This window comes from Acomys russatus, chromosome 10 (assembly GCF_903995435.1).
Source record: "Acomys russatus chromosome 10, mAcoRus1.1, whole genome shotgun sequence".
Taxonomy (NCBI): domain Eukaryota; kingdom Metazoa; phylum Chordata; class Mammalia; order Rodentia; family Muridae; genus Acomys; species Acomys russatus.
The window spans coordinates 4,439,013-4,454,851 of NC_067146.1; the positions used below are offsets into that span (position 1 = coordinate 4,439,013).

The window sequence follows — 15,839 nt, forward strand, 5'->3', positions numbered from 1 at the left end:
GGGCAGCAAACTAATAAAATTCTTTTTGAAAATGGACCAGCCAAACCATGATTTTTTTTTTTTTTTTTTTTTTTTGAGACAGGGTTTTTCTGTGCATCCCTGAGTGTCCTGGAACTCGCTCTGTAGCCCAGGCTGGCCTAGAACTCAGAGATCTGTCTGCTTCTGCCTCCCAAATGCTGGGATTAAAGGTGGAAATCACCATGCCTGGCTTAAATCTTGATTCTCAATGGTTTTCAATATATTTATAATTAAATTAAGGATAAACTATAAATTACTAGAATAGTGGGCGACAGAAATGGCTTAGTAATTAGAACACATACGTCATGCTTTTAGCCGAGCATAGTGGTGCATACCTTTAATCCCAGCAGTCAGGGAGGCAGAGGCAAGCAGATCTCTATGAGTTCGAGGCCAGCCTGGTCTACAAAGCAGCTCTAGGACAACCAAGTCTACACAGAGAAATCCTGTCTTGAAAAACCAACCAACCACAACATACACCCTGTCCTTGCAGAGGACCCGAGTTCATTTCCCGGCAGTCACGTTGTAACTCCTTCTCCACGTGCTCTGACACCCCCTTCCGGTCTCTCTGAGTGCCTGACCTCATATGTGTACAAAGCCATATATACTCACGTGATTAAAAATAAACCATAAAAATACGTACATAGAAAAGTACGTATTTTTTTATATGCAACAATTTTGATTTGTGCACACTATATGTGCATACAGCCAACATAATAATAAATGGTCTGAGCAGGAGTACACAGAGACAGTTCTGAGCAAGCCAGAGCATGCGTGCCTTTACTCAGGCGTTTCTGCGAAAGCCCTGGGTTCTGAAGAACACAAGCTTGCAAATGCTTTGCTCTAGAACAGCAGACACAGGAGACGTCACAGTGACCTGTGTGATACAGCCGTCTGTGATGAGGCAGGGGAAGCCTGTTTCTTGTCCCTCTTTCTCCTAGGGACAAGGTACTCAGGCCTGAGGCCTGCCCGTCTTCACACCCGCAGTGTTTTGGTGCTAGGGTACTACAGTGTAGAAAGAGCAGTGTGCTATGATTTATCCCACACTCCCAGAAACTAGCCTTCCTGACCAGTGAAAACATATTTCTTACAGTCTTTTCTTCTTCTCTGACTCTTTCTTTTTTGCAGCCTTCCAGTACCCACAGCTCAACTTGTCTCAGTTACTGAAGTCCTCTTGGGTCCGAACAGGTATGTTCAACTTAGGAACTGTTTGGAGAACTACACACTGTGAAGTCTGTGAGGGCATGTGGGGCATGATGCGCCCCTCCTGTTCCATGTATTCAGGACAGGATGTACTCTGTATTCTTGGCAGAGAATGAATGAGAAAAGGGGTTTGATTTGGGCTGTGGGAATGTGCCCCACTGAGTTACGGCACAGAAAGGGCTTCTTTAAAAATGCATCCATCTAGTCCAGGGCAGAGTCTACCTAGAACCCACAGTCTCCTGACCTGAGACAGAACGGAGCTCAAAAGCAAGGATCTTCTGGAAGGGTTGTCTAGATGAATAAAGTAGTTTCGGGGCCCAGGGTCAGGTATTTAGATAGACTTGGGCACATTCGAGTTGATACGACCGTAGACAGGGCCATGTATTTACACTGAGGACATGACACTTCAGTGCAGGGCTCTTTACTGTGCTCCTGGAACTCTGAGAGACAGTGACACAGTCCCAGGTCCCAGTATGCAAGCAGCAAGTGACTACTCACAAGGAAAGAGTGTGTCTAAGTAGCGATTAGTCACCATTTACGGGGCGCTGAAGCCTTGCGTGGCACTCGGCTCTTTGCGTGTGGCAAAGGGCGCATTTTTCCAGACCTCAGAGTGTTGAAGTGACTTGTCCAGACTTGGACAAGTGCTGTTTTTGCTGAAAGGGCTCTTTCTCCCATCAACCAGAGGATAAGCTGATAATCTGTTCAGATACTTCAGTCTGATACAGATAGCAAGAAGCAAGCAGATCCTCAGTCCTCAAGGGAGACTGCAAGCCCATGTCAAAGACAAGATAAGAGCTCACACTATCCCTAGGCTGACAGGATGCCTGTTTGGCCTTAGGTAGATGCTCTGTGCGCAGGGCTCTCACAGTGCCGAGCTCCTGGGGCTTCTGGTCTTCACTATGCCCTGGACTAGGGCCACGCTGACGGCCCTCTACCTGCCCAGGGATCAGTGTTTTATGGGGATGGGGTGGGGGTGCGGGGGACGTCCCTGCCTGTGCTGACTTTCTCTGGGTGCCTTGTGTTTCTTGTTGAACACAGTCCTCCTGGGTGTGGTGGAGAATCAGCTCCACAGTGACGTGTTCCCAGCTGAGATGGAGCGCAAGCTGGCCCAGCTGCTCAGTGAGGTGCCCACCAGGAGACGCATGTGGCGGAGGGCCACTGTAGCCGCTGGAAACAGTGTGGTCCAGGTACTCACTGAGGGGAGGGGAGGGGAGGGGACAGAGGGAACGTCCATTGGAAGTCAGCTGTTGTCATGCAAATGGAGAAATCCTGATGTCAGTGACCGTTCTTCTGAACACGGTAGAAACCTTGGCAATTGATTGGCCCAGCCCTGGACTGCCTGGGAGCGTGGCAGAGAGCTTACCATTGGGCTCTCCTTTCTCACCATAAGGCTTTGGTTTTCGAAGAGCAATTTTTAAAAAATCACCAACAGCTAAGCTTGCTTAATGGTACCAGTGGCGTTTTAGACATGAATCATAGACCTGGGCGAGTCCAGAGCAGACAGAGAGAGGGGCGTTTTCTGCCCTCTATTCAGACATCTCATCTTCCCCGCCTCCTGCCGGCCTGGCTGTCTTTTGTTACCCCAAATCATCTTCACTCTGGGGAGCGGGCAGACAGGCCACAGAAGCAGATTTGTTTGAATTGAAAAATGACCTACTTAAAAAGCGCACACACTCACTGGACGTTGGAGGTGGAGCCGTTATTTAATTCCTGTCTCTGTGTGAGTGGTGTGAAATTTCTTTCTTTTACCAGTTACAGACTTGGAGGATCACAGAAAATGAGGGGGTTCAAGAACATTTCAGAAACTCAAAACTAGGGTGAAACTCAGCAGTGCAGGGTAGCTGGTGGTCAGGGCGTGGGGGGGGGTGGCTACAAAGGTACGGGAGGTACATACAGAACAGAAGCCTGGGTGACCAGGTGTCACACTGGATGCCCAAGCCTCTTGAGGAGGAACACCACGTCTGTGGGAGTCAGCCGAGCTTCCTCAGACCAGTGCCACCTGACAGGCTGCCTTGAGGCCACTCTCTGTTTCTGGTCTCCCTTAGCATGACCAAGCCCGTGTAACTATACGACAGATACTGTGTACGAAGTACAAGACTCTGTACCCAAACCATATTTGTGAACATGAAAACACTGACCAAGAGCTAGTGACATGGCGCTTGCCACCAAGTCCGATGGCCTGAATTTGACTCCTGGGTCTCACGTGGTAGAAGGAGAGAACCAACCCCTGCAACTCGTCCTCTGACCTCCACCTGTACAAGGAGGGACACGTGAGCCCACATACATACACATACGCACACACACACAAAACAGATAAATGCAGTTTTAAAAATGAACAAAGAGCCAGGCATGGCGGTACACAGCTTTAATCCCAGTACTAGGGAGGTAGAGGCAGAAGAATCTCTAAGAGTTAGAGGCCAGCCTGGTCTACACAGTGAGTTCCAGGCCTGCCAAGGATCCAGAGTGAGGCCTTCTTTTACTCCACCCCCCATCCAAAATTAATAAAAAGAGATAAGAAAATATTGAGCTAAAATAACTGTCTAGGAGTTAGGGAGTAGGTAAACAGTAAATCTTTATGTATTATAATACTTTTTAGCCATTTAAACATTTGGTAATACAAAGCCGGGCATGGTGGTGCAAGCCTTTAATCCTAGCACTTGGGGAGGCAGAGGCAGGGAGACCTCAGTGAGTCTGAGGCCAGCCTGGTCTACAAAGCGAGTCCAGGACAGCCAAGGGTACATAGAGAAAGTCTGCCTCAAAAAACAAAACAAACCAAAACCAAACCCAAAGCAATTAGTAATATAAAAGTGTGCTCTGGTGAAAAGGAGCTGTAGAGAGAAGCTTGAAGAACAATTTTTATATAGAATTCACATGGAAATACATTTAAGTCCTTAGAGTGTTTTTTTTTAATTGGTTGCATTTCAAGAAGTTTTCATTTAATTCTTTATAGTCTTTTACACATGTTTTTCAATATTTCTTCATTGGGCCATATAATTTGTGTAAGGCACACATACTTTTAGTCACCGAAGTTGCTGACTGGGAGATACCTGGTTCCTGATATATATCTGATTAGCCATCATCCAGAAAGAATGCTGGAGTTCGATTTTCTGATGGCTCCTTCCAGGCTGGACAGCTTGTGGAGTCTTTAATCAAAGTGGCTACCTCCGAGAATGTGATTTCTATGAGAAGAAGTTGTAGCTTCTTAGTTCCCCGGTAGAAGTGGAGACAGCTACGAGCTGCTCAGTTTTCAATGGCGCTTCGGTCTCTTCTCATTCTACAGCAATACAAGTGAATCAGTGTGGCACAGTGGTGAGTGAGGAGCAGGGGGCTTGGGAGCAGGTGTGGCTAGGAAACTGACCTCAGAAGAGCAAGCAGAGGATTGAAAGGTCAGAGTGCGGACCCTCCAAGTGAAACGCTGTGTTAATGTGATGCTCTCATGTACCAAATGCACAAGATTCTGATTAAAGATAGGTTCGTTTTGGTCGGCTTATAAGAGCATAAATTCACAAGGCATTTGGGATGCCTGGAGATGCTTTTGGCTATCACTTTGGGTGGCAGAGGGAGGGGACAGTGGGTACTGACATGTGATGGACCGAGCCCAGGGATGTTGCAGAGCATTCTGCAGTGGCAGTCCAAGAGCAAAGATTGCCCTGGTTCCACGCACCCGTAGCGCTAAGGTGGAAAACAGGATATTTGAGTAGACTCAGGAAGAGATTAGGTGGTCACAGCCAGGAAGGTCAGTACACTCCAGTGACATAGTGGGTTTGTCTGTCACAAGTTCACACTGCCTGGAGCTACTCTGTGCAGTCCGCTGGTCCCCTTGTCTCAAAGAAGACATTGAACCAAACAAAGTACAGTTGCTATTCCTCACAGAGGAGTGTTCATTTTAACCCTCTCTCCACCAGCACAGAGAGCTCCATGGAGATTCTGGGATTGGATGTGGTGATAGTCAGCTTTCTAAAAGAGCTGGGACAAGTCCCAAGTCACACACTAGGGACTAGGTCCCCTGAGAAAGGGCATCTGTCTGGCAGCGTGAGCTTCCTTGGTGCTGATGGGACTGTGTGTTCTCGAAGGTGGTGAATGTGTCCAGGCTGGAGGGGAATGACAATCCGGTGCAGCTCATCTACTTTGTGGAGAATCAGGATGGAGAGAGACTCAGTGCAGTCAAGTCTTCAGACCTGATCAACAAGGTCGACCTCCAGAGGGCAGCCATCATCCTGGGGTACCGGATTCAAGGCGCCATTGCTCAACGTAAGTCCAAGGGGTTTGTCCTGCCAGCCACGTGTTCTGATGGTGAACTCTGAACTGCAGCATTCTGACCTGGGTGTGTGTGGGTCCTGAAGTGGCGCTTATGGAAGATGCTGGTTGTTGGTACCCACCCATTGGCTGAGACTTTCTTGTGTTTGTCTTACATTTATTTATTATTACGCTGGGTGAGTGTGTGTGCGTGTACATGTGTGTGCGCACATGGTGCATGCGTGGAGATCAGAGGACAACTTTGTATAATCAGTTTTTTCTTTCCATCTTTATGGGGATCCCGGGGTTCCAACTCAGGCCGCCATGCTTGCGTGGCAAGTACTTGATTTTTTTATTTTCATCTGTGTGCCTGTGGCCATTGCTGTTGTTTTTCCGACTTCACACCTCATATTAACAGAGTTAACTTGTGAGTCATAGAACCTTATATCAACACAAACGTCTTTGCCCTACCCCTGTACTAGTTTTCAGTTAAAAAAAAAGAGAGAGAGAAAAAAAAAAAACCAGTCTTAGGTAAAATAATGTACCTATTCTGTTTTTATTCCAAAATCTTCCATGTCACACCCTGCATGTTGGCGGGGACAGTGAGTCACTCAGGAAGCTGGGAGGCGCCCTCTAGGTTGACTGGCTTCCTGCGGGGTCTTTAATACAAAGGAGTCCCTTGATCCTTACGGTCTTTTCAGTCCTGTGCCTCACACCACTCTGCACTTAGAAAGACCTGTTTGATATTGATATTGCTTATTATGATTGGACGGCGCTTGGCCCAGCCCTCTGCCAGGGACTGCTCTCAGTGCCTCTCTTCCGACTCACAGATTTGGGGTGTAGACTTAAAATGAAGAAAAAGGGAGCAGCATGGAGAATCATAGCTCTCTAAATATGATTTTACAATCGGACTGCCTCCTCAGTCATCTCCCCCGCCCCCCCCCACCATGATCCGGAGCAGGCCTTGATAGTTAGTGCATGGGAAAACCTGCTCCCCACAGCAGTGGGGCAGGTGGATGCCCTGACATCAGAGAACCCTGAAGCACTTTACCAAGGACAAGTAGGAGACAATACAAGGCTTGTTTTTTCCTACGTCAGTATGTTTACTTAAAACATAGACTTACGGGCCTGTGCTTAAATGTCATGTGAGTGCATGCTGACGTCCATAAAATATACCCCAGACAGATGTAAAAATGTAATTAGAAGTGATCACCAAGACAGTCACATTTCAGACATAATTTTGTAATTAGCACTTGTAAGATAATGGAGTCGGCATAACCAACAATTCCGCCAGCACTCAACGGAGGCCGAGCATTACAGACAGAGGGCACGCTGTGACCACAAGACATGGTTTTGCACTTCTCAGGTAGCTTTGTACTTCAGCTGTGAAGGTCGGTTACCACAGCCTGGCTTGTCCATAGCAAGTAGGACTTTGATGTCCTCTCAGTCAGTCACAGCTTTCTGGACGAAATTATTTGCAGATGGAGGGAAACTGCAGCCAGCTTCTTTATATCAGGCGCTCCACGTGACTCTCACTCTTCAGATATTAGCCAGGTTCTTCCTTGTGAATGGAGAGACGGGGCTGGCGAGGTGGCTCGGTGGCTGTGAACACTAGCTGTTTTTGCAGATGACCTGGGTTCAGTTCCCAGCACCCACATGGCTGCTGATGACCATCATAACTCTAGCTCCAGGGGATCTGGCGCCCTCTTCTGGCTTCTGCAGGCACGCACAGTGCACATTTGTACATCTGGGCAAGCACTCGTATATAGAAAATACATCTTTACGATAAGTGGAGTGACTCTAGCAGAGCCATATTGGTGAGGAAGTTCCACATAGAGGCGACCCCACCCGGGGGTGACCCCACCCCGGGCATCTTCTGCTTTTTGCCCTCATGCCCTTCAGCTCTGGCTTCTGGAACACTGCCACCCTGTTACCACAGCTTTTAGCTGTTGCAGCTTGCTCTCCCCACCACTGTAGAGCCAACAATGCAGCTTTAAACCCTTACTTCAGCTTTTAATTTTACTTTTTAGTGTATGCATGCTGGTGTTTTGCCTGTATAGATATCTGTGTGCCACCTGTTGTGCAGTGCTCACAGAGGTCAGAAGAGGGCATTGGGTCCTCTGAGACTGAAGTTACAGACAGTTGTGAGCTACCATGTGGGTGTCAGGAACCAAAACCCGAGTCCTCCAGGAGAGCAGCAGGTGCTCCTAACCACTGAGGCCTGTGTCCAGCCCAGCTTTTAAGTGATATTTCAGAAATGACCCTGTAGAGGAGAAAACTTGTGGGGAAATCGGTCCTTGACCCTGAAGGCTGAGCTGTGTGGGGGCTGCTGTGTGCACGGCTTTCATCTGATGAACAGTGGTGGGCGAGATGAAGTGGCAGCCGTTAGCAGGCTGTTTGGCGTGCTCTGGAGATGGCTGTGTAGCAAATGGGCTCAGTTTTAGATCAGTGAAGAAATAATAATAACAACAACAACTTTCTAATATTGCATTCAGAGCCTGAGGCACATGAGAGAGCTGCCCCCTCCATATTTATACAAGGTTGATTTCAAGAGCATATGGATACCTTTTCGGGGGTGGGCAGGGAGGTAGGGAATGGTGCGGGGGGGGGGGGGGGGGGCGGGGGGGGGGCATATATGTCCATACTGGCCTATCAGCAAGCAAGTACTTGTCACTGGCTACAAAGTTAGACGATGATCAAGCAGTGCTGGCTTTTCAGTAAATAATGGGAGGTCCGCAAGTAGCTTCTAGCTGGCCCCAGAGCTGGCTATAAGCCTCCTGAGTGCTGGGGTTAGAGGTGCACACCACCACATTCCACTCTCGTTTCTTAGCCCTTGCTCTTCTCCGTCTCCCTCTTTGTGAAGTATCCTCACTTACTTGAGTCCCCTGACCTGAGGACAGTCTCAAGGCCACATAGGCAGACATCCTGGGATCAGGGTTGGTAGAAGCGGCATCCACACTTGCTACTAGACCCAGGCCAGGGGTCCTTGAGGACACCTTTCTCTGCCTCTCTGTGGTTTCCCTAGATTAGAACGAAGAAGAATGCCAGTTGTTTCAGCTCCTCCACGGAGCTGTCAGGAGCTGTCACCACGCCTGTGCTGTTGTTTGTTCTTGGGCAAAATGAGCTAGCAGTGTGAATTCCACCCAAGCCACATGTTAAAATGCAGCCTTGGCCCCTCCATTTTAAACCTAAACTTCTCCAAGACTCTTTCTGTTGGGGCTGGAGGGATGGCTCACTTGTTAAGAGCACTGGCTGCTCTTCCAGAGGCCCCGGGATGGATTCACAGCACACACATGACAGCCTAGGAAATCTGACAGTTTTCTGCCCTCCACCTGCACTGCACACATGGGGCTCACAGACATACGTGCAGGCAAGACTCCCATACATATAAAGTAAAAATAAATAATGAATCTTTAATAAAAATAATCTTCTTGTAGCCGGGCGGTGGTGGTACACGCCTTTAATCTCTGCACTCGGGAGGCAGAGGCAAGTGGATCTTTGAGTTCAAGACCAGCCTGGTCTACAGAGTGAGTCCAGGACGGCCAAGGCTACACAGAGAAACCCTGTCTTGAGAAACAAAACAAAACAAAACAAACAAACAAAAAAAAAAAAAACCCACAAAAATCTTTTGGTCTTGTTGCTACATCTCCGAGCAGACATATTTTCATCCCATGACAGGTATTAGATTTAGTCCCTGCCAGTCACAATTTAAGGGTGTTTGAAAAGACAAGACTTAGGAGCTGGGTGAACTGAGCAAGAAGGATTTGTACAGCATCTAAAGTTGAGACTTTGATGTACAAAGGGCTATTTTAAGAGAACAGTAAGGCACCGTTCTTGGAACAAATATAAGGGCGTTGTCTCAGGGAACGTTATGAAGCAGCCGCCTGGGTGGGGTGACAGGGAAGAACAGGGGGAACATTTGGGCTTAGTGGCTGAATCTGAGAGAGAAGGGCTCTGAGCTCACAGGACCTGCAAAGGATCAGCAAGGAGGAACGGAGAGGACACAGGGCAAAGGGTCAGCCAGTGGAGGGAGCTGGAGAGTGTGGGAACAGAAGGATCCGTGCAGGATCCTCTGGGCAGGAAAGGCGAGAGGCTGTGGCATGTGGCATGGCTGTGAGCACAGACAGGAGATTCCAAAGAGCATCACCTAATAATTGGTACCTGTTACTTTTTTTTTGTTTGTTTGTTTGAGACAGGGTTTCTTTGTGTACCCTTGGCTGTCCCGAACTCGCTTTGTAGACCAGGCTGGCCTCGAACTCACAGAGACCCGCTTGCCTCTGCCTCCCAGAGTTCTGGGACTACAGGTTGATACCTGTTATTTTTAATAAGGCAGTTTCCATTAAGACTTGTGTTCCAAGGATTCAAAGAAGATCACAGGTGAGGAAGACAACACCCCGAAACCACACATTCAGGCTTCCATTTCCCAAAAAACACTCCCTGTAGTTAGGCCTGAGTCATCTTTTATTGCTTAAAAACATGTGGTGAAATACATGTATTCCGAGGAAGGGGAAAGGAGAAATGATATAATTATAATCTCAAAAACAAAAGAGAAACTCACACGTAGCATTTATTGACCTTTTTGAAACCATAGGGACAAGTGACAGTGGCTGTACTCAGTGCCTGAAGCCGCCTCCACTCTCTTAGACAGCACTCTGCCCGCCGGGGTAGTACCCTCACTTGGCCGCAGGTCCTAGCAGCCACCGTTGTCCCTTCTGTCTAGGGATTTGACTGTCCTAGGAGCCTGGTTTGCTGTTCACCCTCGTGTGTCTGGCTTCTTTCACTGAGCATGTTTTCCAAGTTCAGTCGCGTTGTGGCTGTTTGGATGCTCACTCCTTCTTTTTTCTTCAGTGTTTGCATGTGAGGTGGGTGGCCTGCTCTGTCATTCTCTACCCAGTTCCTTGGAGACAGGGTCTCTCACTGAACCTGGACATCCTCCTGTGTCTGCCCTACGCAGTGCTGGGGTTGCGGTGGGGCTGGAACTGTGCCCCTCTTTGATGTGGGTGTTAGAGCAGGTATCCTGACCCAGTGAGCCATCTCCACAGCACCCCGCTTCCTGTTTCGAAGCTGAATAGTACGCTGCTGTGTGGATATTGCCGCGTTTTGTCTGTCCGTTCACCTGTTGATGGATTTGAACTTTTCCACCACAGCTGTTTTGGTTAGTGAGGCTATGAACAGTCTCTCTCATGACGTCAGATGTCTTTCTTCTGGTGCTGTGTTTTCTCTGGCATGCAGCACGAGCTCCATTATTTGGGGATTCATTTCTTGGTGTTTTCCCTCCCACTACTAGAACCAATGTACTGCTTCTCCATTGGCATTTCTTCTTCTTCTTCTTCTTCTTCTTCTTCTTCTTCTTCTTCTTCTTCTTCTTCTTCTTCTTCTTCTTCTTCTTCTTCTTCTTTTTTTAAGATTTATTTATTTATTATGTACACAGTGCTCTGCCTGCATATGTGCCTACAGGCCAGAGAGGGCACCAGATCTCATTACAGATGGTTGTGAGCCACCATGTGGTTGCTGGGAATTGAACTCAGGACCTCTGGAAGAGCAGCCAGTGCTCTTAACCTCTGAGTCACTTCTCCAGCCCCCATTGGCATATCTTGCCTTTAGAATGGTGTCTGGCATTGTCAATAAACATTTTGTAGATATGAGAGGGGGGGCGGGGAGAGACTGAGAGAGAGAGACAGACAGACAGACAGACAGACAGACAGACAGAGAGACAGGCAGGCAGAACTGAGTTGGAGTAGGGAAGGGCTTCCCTCCCAGATCTCCAAGTTCTACCTCATGTTCTTCCCAGTCACAGCAGAGTCTTGAACATGTAGCTCTTCTCCTCACATTTGAAGAGAACCGTTTTGAATGAACTGTTTTATGAGATGTTACAGGAGCAGGAAGAATAAACCAGACACCGGGAGACTAGAATCAGCCGAGATTCTGTCCTCAGACGACACAGCCTCTGTGGCACTGTCATCCCTGGTGTGTTCCATTCAAACGTGCCCGGCTACTTTTCTGTCCTGAGCTGTGTGATGAGCCCCTGAGGCCCCTGGAGGAAGGCACATTTTGTGCCCGCAGGTGAGTGAAGAGCGTGCTGCTGAGAGCCTTTCTCCCTCGTCTGCTCATCTGCAGCTGTGGACAGGGTGAATCGGCCGTCCCCGGAGTCACAGAGCAGCAGCCTGTGGGTCGTGGTTGGTGTGGTCATCCCAGTGCTGGTGGTCACCGTGATCGTCGTCATCCTCTACTGGAAGCTGTGCCGCACGGACAAGCTAGACTTCCAGCCCGACACGGTGGCCAACATACAGCAACGGCAGAAGGTAAGCGCCCACCCAGTGTCCCCGTGAGCACCCTCGTGAGGCAGAGGCAAGTCCAGGCCTGGATGCTGAAACTCAGGAGAGGGCCCCTGAAAGAACTCTCTGGTCTAATGGCGGGGTGCTTGGTCTTCATGTGTGCTTACTGTACGCCAGTTCTCTGTGTTAGTAATACATTAAAAACAGGACCTGTAGCCTGGCGCATGCCTTTAATCCCAGAACTTGGGAGGCAGAGGCAGGTGGATCTCTGTGAGTTTGAGGCCAGCCTGGTCTACAAAGTGAGTCCAGGACAGCCAGGGCTCTGTGTAGCAGAGAAACTCTGTCTCAAAAACCAAAACAAACAAACAAACAAACAAACAAACAAAGAAAAACACCAAAAGCCAAAACCAACAACTATAAAAACATTTAGGTAGAAAGTGAGCCTGGATCCACTGTGATTTTATTTTTGAGAGGCTCAGTACATCACTTCTTCCCGTGAATGAGATGTGATCTGTTCACTATGGCTACTTTGAAAGAGCAGTGACCCCGCAGGTTCCCTCTGGTCTGTGTATCTCTCCTCCTACACAGATCCACCAGACAGCTATATTAGTTTCTTTCTGTCCATGTTGGGAACCCATTTGTGTGTGTGTGTGTGTGTGCATGTGCGTGTGCATGTGCACACACACGGGAGCACATGCACGCACACCTTAAGAGGTCAAAAAAGAATGTTGGATCCTCTGGTCCTGGAGTTAGAGATGGTGCATGCTGCCCGGTATGGGTGCTGGGAGCCAAACTCTGGTCCTCTGGAAGATCAGCGCGTGATCTTAACCACAGAGCCATCTCTCCAGTGCACATTTAACTGTTAAAAACTGGCTGTTCATGTTTAAAACATTGACACTTCAGTATTATGAATGGACTTCAGCCTTCAGCTTTCCCACCTCTTTGTTGTTGTATCGAGTGGTTGTCTACTGAGAGACACTCAGAGCATCTTCCTCTGAGGCAAACAACACCCGTACGTGTCACCTGCTGTTCCCGACTTGGCTTTCTTTAGATAAGAGCAAAAATAATCTCAATCCCCAGTTCTCTAGGTTTTTTTTTTTTCAATGCCTCTTTCTATGTTTTCTGTGCCCCTGTTGGACTCCCTAGTTGTTTGTTTGTTTTTTAAAGAGATGTATTTATTATGTATACAGTGCTCTGCCTATATGTATGCCTGCAGGCCAGAAGAAGGCATCAGATCTCATTATAGATGGTTATGAGCCACCATGCGGTTGCTGGGAATTGAACTCAGGACCTTTGGAAGAACAGCCAATGCTCTAAACCTCTGAGCCATCTCTCCAGCCCTGGCTGTTTTGTTTTTTAAGTTGGTTGAACTATACCTAATTTGACAGCAGTTGTTTTTAGCTCTCCACTTTTCATTTGTCTCTCCAAAGCACTAATTTTATTTATTTATGTATTTATTTATTTATTTATTTTTAGGAATAGGGATCCTTTTTTATATGAGTGTTTTGGGAGTTTCTATGATATTTTTGTATATGAGGTTTCATGGCAAAGTAATTGAGTTGGGGTTAGTGCCTAGCAGCTCACCTGGTGTGAACAAAAACCTTGCCTCAGTCTGGAGAAAGTGTTTAGCTGTATACATGGACCAGCATGCATTTCTCCTAGCCTGTTTAGTCTGTCTGCTGACTTATTAGCGCATGGCCATTGTGTAAAACTTTCCTACTTGGAAGGATTGCTCTATTCTGAAGGTGATAAGATCAAGCGAAAGAACAAGAAATAAAAGATTACCATCATTAAAAAAAAGATTACCATAGTAACTTTCTGATTTTATTAGATGATTTAAAAAAAAAAAAAATCTCCCTTTTAGCCAGGCACAGAGGTGCATGCGTGCAATCTTAGCACTTGGGAAGAAAAGGCAAGAAGATCACAATTCAAAGCCAGCTGGGACAAAAACAAGACAACAAAACAAAACCGGCTGGGGAGAAGGCTCAGTGAATAAAGAAGTTGCCGGGCAAGTGTGAGGACCAGAGTTCAGATCCCTGTGCCTACGTAAAAACTAGGAGCATGTGGTGTAATCCTGGAACACCTGAGGAAGACACAGGATCTTTGGGACAGATGGCTAGTTAGGCAGAGGAATCTGTAAGTTCTTGGCTCAGGAAGAAACCCAGCCTCTCAGTAAAGAAAATAGGGAGTGGTCAGGAAGTCAGCCAACATCAGTTCACACATGTGTGAACATGCATCCACCACATACCACACACATGGAGCTCGCCAAGATGGGAAAACGAAATGAAGCTAACACCATGACTATTACAAATGCCAGTGTACTAAATGAAAAAGTAATTTTTAAAGATTTCTTTATTTGTTATTATGTATACAGTGCTCTACCTGCATGTACACCTGAAGGCGAGAAGAGGGTGTCAGATCACATTGTAGATGATTGTGAGCCTCCACGTGGTTGCTGGGAATTGAACTCAGGACCTCTGGAAGAGCAGCCAGTGCTCTTAACCTCTGAGCCATCTCTCCAGCCCCCAAATGGGTGTTTAAAAAAAACAAAACACAAACAAACAAACAAACAACCTTGCAGCCTGAGGACAGGAGCTGCAAGGGTCTCTGTGTACACACTTACAGCCTTGTTGCATCAAACACCTGTGTGACAGAACCCCAAGGAAATGGCTGTCCGCTCGCACCATCGGGAGGCTCGCACTGTGAGGAGGCGAGGCCGCCATGTCTTCTTTCCCTGGCACTGCGGCTCTCTGTGCAGGCTTGTCCACAGTAGAGCGATGGTGACCTCCCATTAGTTTAAAACAAACCTCCCTGCTCTCTTCTGGGACTACACAGCTTTGAAGGTCACCGTCCCTCGAGGTTGTCGGTGAGGTACTGTCGTCTGGTACTGTCAGGTTGCTTTCCCTGCTCCTGTGGCTCGCTCTCCCCATCCTGCTCAGCCCACCCCCGATGCCTCCCCGTGTTACTCTGCGAACTCCTACAGCAAACCTCAGGGTTGCAAACATCTGGAAACAATAACTGTACTGACCTGCACTCCCCACCCCTTCCCCTGGTAACGAAGAGACTGCTTCAGCTTGTCTGGGGGGGGGCTGGGGAGGGTCCGTGATTTTTGAAATATGATAAGAGGGGAGAGGCCAATCTGTCTCAGGTTTCCAGGCAGGGCCTTTTCTTATTTCCAGTAACAAGAGAGAAAAATCCACGTATCTTTTCTTTATTTGCTTTAATTATCTATCCAAAGCCGTCAATTGTTACTATGGCCTAGAAAGCTATGGTGTGGATCCTTCTCACCATAAATGGCTGGGTGCTGTAGGCCCCAGGGGACTGGGTTCTGATGGGAATGGCCCATACCAGTTATTAGAGTGGAATTGTAGCCTTTGGGTGGTTCACACCCTCAGTGGCTGCTACCGTGGGCACTGTGGGCAGCCGGAAGGAGCTGCCCACACCATGCACGTCCTTTGTCTAGACTCCCAAGTGTTCAGGCCAGACTAAAATACAAACACGAAGAGCATGCCGTCTCTCGGTCCTGCAGACCTAGCCTTCCCCAAATGGACCTGGCGTAGTACAGGCAGAGCGGATATGGGCTGTGGCAGTGGCTGGTGATGGGGAATCGACGACACTCAGGAGGTAGCAACCTTCAGAGAGGAGGTGATGCTGGGTTGGAACCGAGGTGGAAAGGACAGTGTGGATCTCTGTCGCAGTCACTGGTTCTCCTGCTGTGAAGGGACACCATGACCAAGGCGTTTAGTTGGAGCCTTGCTTACAGCTTCATAAGTCTGGTCCATGGTCATCACCGTGAGGAGAATGGTGGCACACAGGCAGACGTGGTGCTGGAGAGGTAGTTGAGAGTTCTACGTCTGCATCACAGACTGATGGGCCTTGCCATGGCCTCCCCCCCCCCCCCAAGGCAGGGTTTCTCCATGTAGCCTTGGCTGTCCTGGACTTGCTTTGTAGACCAGGCTGGCCTCGAACTCACAGCGATCCGCCTGCCTCTGCCTCCCTAGTGCTGGGATTAAAGGCGTGTGCCTCCACACCCAGCCCAACTGCTGGGTCCAAAAGACCACACCTCTTAATCCTTTTGATCCTTTTAAAGAGTTCCACTCCCTGGTGACA

General features: G+C 48.2%; 1 protein-coding gene across 2 annotated transcripts in view; it reads left to right on the forward strand.

The window, feature by feature from the left end:
* The window catches only part of Kiaa1549 (KIAA1549 ortholog), a 121,732-nt gene that overhangs the window by 72,827 nt on the left and 33,066 nt on the right, over positions 1-15,839 (forward strand). For both annotated transcript variants that reach the window (XM_051151711.1, XM_051151712.1), the window contains exons 7-10: positions 1,144-1,203; positions 2,257-2,405; positions 5,292-5,469; positions 11,572-11,756. In XM_051151711.1, the coding sequence (XP_051007668.1) occupies positions 1,144-1,203; positions 2,257-2,405; positions 5,292-5,469; positions 11,572-11,756 (572 nt within the window). The remainder of the gene's footprint in view (positions 1-1,143; positions 1,204-2,256; positions 2,406-5,291; positions 5,470-11,571; positions 11,757-15,839) is intronic.